This window comes from Eublepharis macularius, chromosome 6, assembly GCF_028583425.1.
Source record: "Eublepharis macularius isolate TG4126 chromosome 6, MPM_Emac_v1.0, whole genome shotgun sequence".
Classification (NCBI taxonomy): Eukaryota; Metazoa; Chordata; class Lepidosauria; order Squamata; family Eublepharidae; genus Eublepharis; species Eublepharis macularius.
In genome coordinates, this window is record NC_072795.1 from 94,634,800 (window position 1) to 94,645,000 (window position 10,201).

General features: G+C 39.2%; 1 protein-coding gene across 1 annotated transcript in view; it reads right to left on the bottom strand.

Moving 5' to 3' along the window:
* The window catches only part of EBF3 (EBF transcription factor 3), a 196,628-nt gene that overhangs the window by 7,807 nt on the left and 178,620 nt on the right, over positions 1-10,201 (bottom strand). Inside the window, exons 13-15 of the mRNA XM_054982530.1 lie at positions 9,301-9,478; positions 7,717-7,905; positions 7,097-7,294 (exon numbers count right to left, since the gene is read on the bottom strand). Of these exons, the coding sequence (XP_054838505.1) occupies positions 7,097-7,294; positions 7,717-7,905; positions 9,301-9,478 (565 nt within the window). The remainder of the gene's footprint in view (positions 1-7,096; positions 7,295-7,716; positions 7,906-9,300; positions 9,479-10,201) is intronic.

Here is a 10,201-nt window from a genome sequence, read left to right on the forward strand (position 1 = left end):
GAGCAGCAAACTGCACAGTGGTCTTTCCTTCTCATTGCTTACAGGATTTATAGCTCTTTAAGTCTACAAAATGGAGAAGCCAGCCAAGCATTGTCCCTCTGAGTAGTGCTGAGCCCGTTTGAGAGAAGAGAAGCCTTGGACTAGTTTCTGTTTCTTCTGCCTTAGAGAGACAATGGATCTTTAAATATGAATAAAGACTAGGGCCAGGCCTGCTTACACATGCATTAAACACATGTTAATGGAAAAATACCAACTGAACTTGCATTTTATGTGTGACCACACTCATCTTCCAAATGGCTTTGGGGGGAAATGGGCTCATGAGTGCATACATGGAGGAAGAAGAGGGGCAGCATGTTCATCTTACTGCCTTTATCAAGTGTATGCCCAGGAGAGATGTATCTCCGGCAGTAAGACAAAACAGTCTGCCTTCCCCCATGGCACTTTTGTATCTGCAAAAATGCACTGTGTAGAAAGCAGGGACGGACGAAGCCTCACATGTAAAATGAGAGTTCACCCCCCCCCCCATCAACATGTGTTTAGTGCATGTGTAATCAGGCTCTGATACACACAGCCTGCAATACCATTGTCGTGCCCATCTCCTTCACCGCTTGAAATTTTAGATTCAAAGAAAATGGTCCCTGCTTTCATCTTCCTGAGTACTTCCCCTTGGGTTTTTTAAGGGAGAGGAGTGTGGGAAAGATGAGTAGGAGACCAGACTTCATTATGGGTGACCATACTAAGCTGTATATTGTACTCAATAATTGATTACACTGAATAACTCTAATATACATATAATTAAGAACTAGTTCATAGTGTTTGTTATAGGTATTTCCTTGCTGACATTTCCATCACAGTTTCCCTGATCACAATTTGCATCAGCCTATTTGTTATCAGTATGAACATGTGAGGGATGGAAGTTGTGTACAATAAAGACTATCAGCTGGTATGCTAGGCTATAAGATTGAATTCATGCTACACTCTGCTCATTATTTTTATCATTTGGAAGGAAATGCGAGCAAAGATCATAGATCCATACGCTATATATCTTGCTAGCTTAGAATCCCAACTTGGCTCTTTATTGTTGGAACACTGGGCACCGGGAAAGCAGAATTCCCAGCAGATGAGGCAAGAGATGATTACCTTCTTTTTCCTAGGGTCAGGAACGGTGCCACCAAAGCAGCAACATTCCCATGTTAAGAATTTGGCTTCCTAGTTTGAATGACTTGCTAGGTTGGTTTGAAGATGATCTAGAACAAACAGTGAAACTAATCAAGGTGAAAGTCGCTCACTAATTATTGCCAAAATACCAATATTTCTAAAGTTGAAAATTTCTCAGGGTGCAATCCTTGGGCTCTTTTGCCCATGCATACACGTAATGTGGTTGCCCACAACTTTGAATTTCCTTCACAGAAAAACACTGTCCTTGGTGGTGGAAAATGCCGTCAAGTCACAGCCAGCATGGTACCTTCTGCTGAGGTTTTCAAGGCAAGAGACTTACAGAGGTGGTTGCCATTGCCTGCCTCTGCATAGCAACCCTGGTCTCCCCATCCAATTATCAATTAAGGCTGATCCTGCTTAGCTTCTTTGATCTGACAAGATCTGGCTTGCCTGGGCTATCCAGGTCAGGACAACACTGTCCTTAGGTGAGGTAAAGTGATATGTGGTATATGATACACAACAACACATTCCACTGAGGCACTTTTATAATGGTTATTGTTACATTGTTTTACAATGTAAAACAGGTGGTGGAACTCAGTGGGTTGCCCACAGAGAAAATGGTCACATGGCTGGTGGTGGCCCCGTCCCCTGATCTACAGACAGAGGGGAGTTTAGATTGCCCTCCGCGCTGCTGAGCGGCGCGGAGGTCAATCTAAACCCCCCTCTGTCTGGAGATCAGGGGGCAGGGCCACCAGCCATGTGACCATTTTCAAGAGGTTCCGGAACTCCGTTCCCCCCCGTTCCCCCTGAAAAAAAGCCCTGCTTATGGTCCTTTCCAGCTCTATACATGTCTGTTCTAGTACCATCTGTAGTATTCAGTACAGAGATACACAAAAGTAGCCTAAACGACTACTATTCAAACATCCCATTGCTACACTTGACACTGCTTCCTGAGAACTGTTAGAAAGGATTTAGCCTAGCCTATAATAGTCACCAATTTCATATTTTGAATGCTGCATTTTGGTTGGTGGTAAAATATAAACTAATTTTGAGCAATAGGTTAACGTGTCAGAAAGAACCTTCAGGCACTGGTAAAGAAATCAGCATTAGGAGAATCCTCTTGATGTCAGAGATTAATTGCATTCTTCCACCTCTGCTTTAATATTTATTTATTAATTGGCAGGATAAAATACCAGTGTGTGTGTGTGTGTGTGTGTGTGTGTGTGCGCGCGCGTGCATGCGCACACCCAATTTACAGTGACTACTGTAACTAACTACAGTGACTAAGGTATGTCTACACTTTAAGTGTTTGTTTTCTTTTATTTACAGCATTTGCCAAATATAAGTGTTTTTAACCACCATTTAAGCAATTATTTTTTTACTAAACTAGCCAAGAACCAGAATGAGCACGTTTGGAGATGCACTAAGGGCCACTAGAACTAGCTCAATGGGCCTTCACCCATTTTCACATCATTACAAGCTATAACAGAATAAAACAAAGACAGAACCCACGCAGTATACATTTGGGGCCCAAAAGGTAAAATCCTATTTCTTCTCACAAAATGCCCAGTTCACAGAATGTTTCTCACACACCCAGGCAAATCATGTACTTGCTTTGCTATAATAAAAATTACTGGTTTGTCCCTGAAGCTGTTCTCAAGAAAAGTTTTAAGGGTGAAATTATCAAAGTGACTAAACGGTTTAAGAGTAAAAGTTTCACACAAGCTACTTTATCCCAATTCATTTTTACATTCTCACTCCTATTTTGTGGGGATATGTATTCAGGCAACAAGATCAGATTCAAAATGTGCTAATTCTTTAATATAACTAATCTGATCACAATAATCTGATACTCAGTAATGTTTGGAAACATTCTAACACCTTGATAGCTGCTTTCAATTTCCCAGTCAGTGGGAAGGATAGAGAAGGACTCTGCATATATGCGTCTAATGAGGACATTGGACAATCAGAACAGTTATTCTATCTCCACATTGATCAGGACTGTCCTGAATTAGCATTTCTGTGCTCAACTCATCACTCATTATTGCAATCATTTTAGTGGCTTTGGGAGTGTATTCCAATTCTATAAAGTAAGAGGGGGCAATTTTTGTAAGCTATTTCATTATTTGGGGCTGTGTCAACTAACAGAAGCACCGATTTATATCTGAAGGCAGTTCTACACAGACTGTGGGAGAAGGATACAGACAGAAGAGACTGTGCTCCCCCTTGCAAAGTGCTTGAGAAAGTGTGGGAGTAGAGGCCACAGAGACAGATTTCCCCCCAAGAGTAAAAACACACATGCTCCCCAAAACTAGTCAAGATGGAGAAGATCAATGATAAGGAAGAATTATCTATCTAGTTGTGTGAGAGGGAGCAGTGCTGAGTCGGGATAGGAGAACTCACTATATCTTGATTTCATGAAAGCAACAATTTCTTTTCCCCAGTTCAAATCCATTCCCAGCAGCATTTAGCCCTGGTAATAAAAATGACAAACAATTTCTTGTTCACGTGTAATCAGTACACCAGGGGTGTGAATATTTTTTAATCAAATTGGAACACATGAGCAAGAGCAAGTTGTCCTCTGCTTTGATTTACTCCAGTGCTTGAAACCTTCTTCTTTTGGTCTGGCTCTGAATGCAGAAGTCAATTCAGTTGGGTGAAAAAATGCTGAAACCAACAGGACACAGTGAGATAAGAGGCTTATAGGGAAAAGTTTAGCTCCTTTTACTCTCACAGTCCCTTTTTGTTTACTTGGGGGGGGCGGGTGGTGGTGGTTAACAATATGTCCCCTGCTCTTCTCCCTCTCTCTATGCCTGAAGATCCCAGGAAAGGAGGTAAAAATCACTTCAATTGCACATCTACATAGGGTCACATTATCCAGTGCTCGCTCTACAAATGACAATTTGAGATTTCTCTTATTGTCCTCAGATTTAACAGGGAGGGGACCCTGAGTGAGAAGTACAAGCCCTGAGAATTTTTTCCCAATTTGTTGGGAGAAAAAAGTTACATCAGTAAATATTAAACAAATAAAGTATCTCATGATATTTTCCTGGGAGTAAGATCCACTGAATGAACTTCAGTAGAATTCTGAGTTGATCTGCTTAGGGTTGCTCCCTAGATGTATACAACTATAACAAAGTAAATAAATAAAGCTTTCCATCCACTTTGGCAGAGCTTCTGTAATTTTAAAATATTAACTATGTAATAGATGCATGAGTTATAGTGTTTCCTCACCCTGGTGACATGACTGATTCAAGCACACTTAAAATTTATTTAAAAAAATACATGACTTGCTTTTGCAGCCAGTAGCTCTCAAAGCAGCTTAAAGATATAAACAGTCCATACAATAAGCCCCACCCAGCAAGAAAACACAATAACATAAAATCATAACAAGTGCACGCACATGGGACTAGACCTTCCTAGGTTTTCACAGCAAGGTGACAATTCCATCCATACCACAAAGAGCATATCAGAAAGACAGGTCAAACCTTCTCTCACTTTTTAAGATGCTGGTGGTTTTTATGTGGGGAATCATTTCAAGCGCATGCTTCTCAACATGGATTTTGAGGTAGTACTAATCCTCATAAGAGGAATCAATTCATTATGCACATTCAAATAAACGTTGTCCTTTTTTTACAGAAAATCTCTGACCTCATTACTTTAGTACAGGCCAGTTGTTTTTCTAGCTTTGTGAAAGGTGATGCTTCATTTTAAATCAGGGTAAAAGAACTACATAACTGTAAAATATGTATAATAAACAATGTTGATACATTCTTTGGGGAATGTTACTCTTTCATTTTCATAAATAAAAGAGAGGAACAGTTCCTCAATACGACCTGTGCACAAACACACCTGAAGGAACAAAACTTGTATTGCCGATATTGAAATAAATACAAAGTAAGTAAGATAAATATCACATGCATAAGTTCATTTAAAAAATGTGTGAGAGCTGCTCTGCAGTGTATGAAACTCTGAGCCAGAATAAAGTGATTGGTAAGCGGTTTAGCCACAGGCTCCCCATAAACCTGGGGTGTGCTATGGGTGCGCAATGGCCCTCTTTATGGGGAACCTGTTGCTAAATCACTCACAGTCAATCTAATTCTGGTTGGTATGTGACAAAACAGCTCCCTCATTTAAAAATATTTTGTACATGTGATACGTCTGGCTCTAACTTTTACTAATGCTTTAATAAACGGATAAAACTGCCTTACACTGAGTGAGGCTACTACATCTTGTGGGGTGAATTCCGACATATAATTAACGCATGGAATTCACAGGCACAAGATACAGTGAAGGCTGCTAACATAGATGGCTTTAGATAAATTCATAGAAGATAGGGTCATCAGAGGTGACTGGAATGAAAGGCTAAATGGAAGTATTTTCAAAGGACGTATGCCTTGGAATGCCAGTTGCTGGGGAGCAACAACTTGGCCTCTGTGCCCTGCCTGTAAGCCTTCTTGAGGCATCTGTTTCACCAATGTGGGAAACTGGTTGCTGGACCAGAATGAACCTTGGATTGATGCAACAGGGATGCCTTTCATGCCTCATACTGAGTGAGGCCACTAGGCCATTCTGATTGTACACACTGCGCAGCCCAAAGGCTGAGGTTCTAGCCTACCCTGCCACCAGAGTCCCCATAAACAGACATGTAGGCTAAACTTCTGTATCAATGCATCTCTGTGAACCATGGGATAATAGACAGAATTGCGATTTTATGGCAGATTGCCATGCTTAAATTGAAGAAGACTTTGGATTCTAGAAAGAATTGCCTAGCCAACCAAACAGTGAGCCAGGGTAGCTTGTAGATTCCCATCACTGGATATTTTAAAAGTAATGGAGATAACAATTCCTTAGGGATAGCATCTTTAATAGGCATGGATCAGATTGAGCTCCTCCAGCCCTTTTCCATCTCCCCCAGTGATATTTATTTTATATTCTTTAAATGCCCTACAACATGTCCAGAAAAATTTAGGATTATGCATGAATATAATAACACGTGATGATGATATTCTGCTGTGACTACATGCTTTTGTGATTTAAGACTTTATTCTTTCCCAGTATGTTTGGAGAATGCCTGGCTTCTGCAGGGCAAATAAATCAATACTAGTTGTACTCCAGTCTACCAAGGCTATGTGGTATGAAATGCTTGAGAGAGCCTCTCTGGTTTCAGATGGAGGCAGGTTTTGGCCCTGCTTGTGAAAACTAAATGATAATGTTCTAAGGCATTTTTTTTAAATGAAAAGCCATCTCTTTACAATGATTTCCCCCCTCCTTCTATACATTTGTCCATTTTGTATCCATTAATACAACTTGTTGTGTAAATTCTACAAGCTATTTTATAACTATTTACTCTGACTTCATTTTTATTTAAAGGCAATTTAACTGGAATAAACTTCAAAAAGAGCACAATACCTTTCTGATCTGAGGGTCAACAATAATACTGAACATAACTTTAAATATTTTGTAAAATTTTCATATTTCAGATAATTACATGAGAAAGAAATACAGCACATCTTGAAATCCTGATGATTAAAATGTGTGTATCAAAAATGCATGCAGAAAATATATAAGGAACTATAAGGATCTGTGAGAAACGTTCAGGGTTGTGTGTTTAGTTTAAAAATTAATGCAAGAAACCTTAAGGGAAAATGCTGGGAAAACAGCTAGTTTTTCTTCTAATGCAAGGCTTAAAATCAAACCTGCATACGGTAAAACAGTAGGGCCTGTTTTGTGCTCTGCACTTAGTATTAAGATCTGACCCCGTAATGAAAGCTATTAAAAATACACCAACAACTAAGGGTTTTGGAGATCTGTTTTTTTTTTAAAAAAAATTGCTAGTGATCAAATGCTATTCTTCTGAGGATCCAAATTTTAAGATTCTAGGGTTTGTCTGAAAAAGCCTGTAATTACACAAAAAATGATACAAGATCCAGCTCACCTTGAAGTCCATTTCCATTTGCACTGGTGCAAGATGGTGGAGGAGAAGCTTGGGGCCTGACAACAGGAGCAAAGGCGCTCTTTTGTTTCACTGCAGAGATGACATTGGCAGGTGAGAATGAGAAAATGCCGTGTGTACTGCTACAGTTTGAAGGGAGGGTGACCGAAGAGGCTGCCATGGTAGGGCTTGACGGCACTACTGCAATAAAGCAAAAATAATCAGGACTCATATTGTGGATTTTTATGGCAAACATGGAAGGGGGAAAAAGAGATTGATGGGGCCTTGCCTCTTATAATAGTAAAAAAAAAAATCTGTGAAAAAACAAAATGCTTTGGCTTGCCACGCTCTGGATAACAGGCAAACTCTTTTGTGTTGGACTTCTGTTGCAAATTGTGCAGTCCAATCTGGACTTCTGTTGCAAATTGTGCAGTCCAATCCCTTTAAACCAAGATTATTGTACGGCATATAAGAATATATTTGCCATGTTTTTATTTTTAATGTCCAGCCTCCAGAGTCACCCCTCCTTTTATCCAGTAGCTCACATTGTAGTAAATCAAAACAAAAGTAATTTTTTTTGTAACAAACAGGAATCTATGTAATTTCTAGAAATAGACACTTACTGCCATAAGGGGAGTTGGCTGAGGAGCCATTAAGAAATCCAGGAGAACCAGGTACGCCAAGATTGGGCATGCCGGTATTGCCATATCCATTCATGCTATTGCTGACTGTGTTGTAATTGGACTGCTGAGGAGTACTGCTTGGAACATATCCTCGCGGGGAAACACTGCTTGTGTTGCGACTGTAACCTACTGTGTTAGGGGGAAAAAAACCCATCCCAAGAAAATGATTATTTAAGGAGGTGAAGGGTTGCCCAACCACACCATACATTACACTCTTTTAACTGATTGCACAGCTTTGGTCTATGCTGTCTACTACTACCCTATCATCTCTTTTGCAGTTCAAGATAACCTTATCACGCCAACCCTACTTAAATCATCTGTGATCACTCTGCGTTGTCTCTGCTCTTAGCAGGGACAGCCAACAAAAGCTCCCTTCGATCCAATTGTGTCAGTTTCCTTCACATTTGTCTTTAGTAGCAATTATCAACAGGCTTGATTGCTGGTTTAAACCAACATGCTCAATGAACTTTCAGCCTTTCTAGGTGTTCAAATGTCAATGTAGGTAAAAAGAGGTAGGGAAAAATACATTTGTTTGCTGCAGTTGTTTAACTTTAGAAGACTGTTTTTTATGATTAGTATTTTTTACTGAAGATAAGCAAATGTTCCCACTGGGTGCATGCTTCAATGAAAACCAACCCTGCTCCAATTTAGAGAGTGGTTTTATGAGATTAATTTGACAGAAGGAAGTTTAATGGACACCGTAAAAGAAGAATTAGGCAAGTGGGACAATAGCAAGAAAGGAATGCAGTGGCCCTGATCCAGAGAATGTTAGTCATAGCTAACTTGTCAGTCAAAGTAAGCTTTCTCTAGATCAGAGCAAGTGTTTTTTTCCTGTGTTATCACTCAGTTTTGTAGTTATAAGAAGTAATATATATGAACATACATAAGAAATGTTTACCATATTCTAGTCTTGTATGTAATCATTTATTTGCTTTATTTTACAGTTTCTAAGTTGCAGTAATTATATTTGCTGCTACTGTCCATATACAATTTTATAAAACATACTTATAGGGAAATCCTAAGGACAGTTACTCCAGTCTAAGCTCATTGATTTGAAATAAAATCCATGTTTAGAAAGAAAGCTGTAATTTCTAGCAACATTAGCTATGATTTAAAAATTCAACCAATATGTATGAGAACTTTGAATGTACATATGGAATTGTTTTTACAGTCTTTCTAATTACCAGCCAAAATCATGCGTTATCAAACAATCAAGATATACATGGAAGTGGCTAAACAGAAAATGTTACAAAATCCCAGGTGCATGTGTATTAGGGTCTTCAACAGGCTACAACCATTGACTTCCCAATTTTATATTAACAGTTTTATTACATGTTTCTGCATATTATCACATCTTTTCAGTAGAGATATTCTATGGCATGACAGAATAAAGAAATCCAGGAGTCACAAATATTAAGGAATATAGTCAGCATACTATGCGTGATTGAAAATATGATTCCTGGTACCATAAAGCTAGGTTTACTTGAATTTTTTGGAAGACACAATTCTTAAACCTTCACATACCTTGGTCATTAGCTTGTGATGTTTCTGAAACATTAACTGCTAGCTGGCTGCTAAATGAGTTTACCCCCATCATGCCAGTATGAGCTGGAGTGTTGGCAAGTGTAGGAATCTGATTGTGATTGCGTGGCACACTGTATAATGCTTCTGCAATATCAGCTGCTCGTTTCAGGATGATTTCCTACAAAGTAGTAAAAGAATTAATTTCTAATACATACCATACATTGCATGGGTGACCACATATCTTTATTTTGAATCTGATAATGGAATCAGATGTGGTGAAAATAAAGCAGATGTTGCAACTTTTTTCGTTTAGCAAAGCATTACATTAGACATATCCCTGGAAATTACCTGTGATGAACCAGGAGGGTAAATAATACAGATATAAAAGCCAACTAGTATTACATTTATTCTTTCTTTCCTTGTTTATTTATTTTCTTTCTTTTTTTCCTCTCCAATGGGGTCTCAATGTGGCTCCTCTCCTCTCCTCCATTTTATCATCACCAAAACCCAGTGAGGTAAGTTAGGCTGACAAGGTGTGACTGGCCCAAGGTCAAGCAGCAAAAGTGGGAATTCGAACCCAGATCTCCCAGATCCAGATCTAGTCTGGCACTCTAACCACTATACCACACTTGCTCTGTTTTAAAAAGCAGCAAATGCATTTCTAATAGTTTCCACCACACAATGCATATTTATCTGCTATTTAGCAGGGCTCCCATTTGTCCCAATACAATAGACCAAGTTTGAGGTTATTCCCAGCTTAATGACTTCTTCTGCTTTTGTCAACTGTACCAAATTCTCATTTGTGATAGGAAAACTGGCTGTAAGAAGAAAATGGTATGTTGAATTTGTGCATCACTTCGAGTACTGTATCAGCCTAAATAGACCTGATTAGCCTGATCGC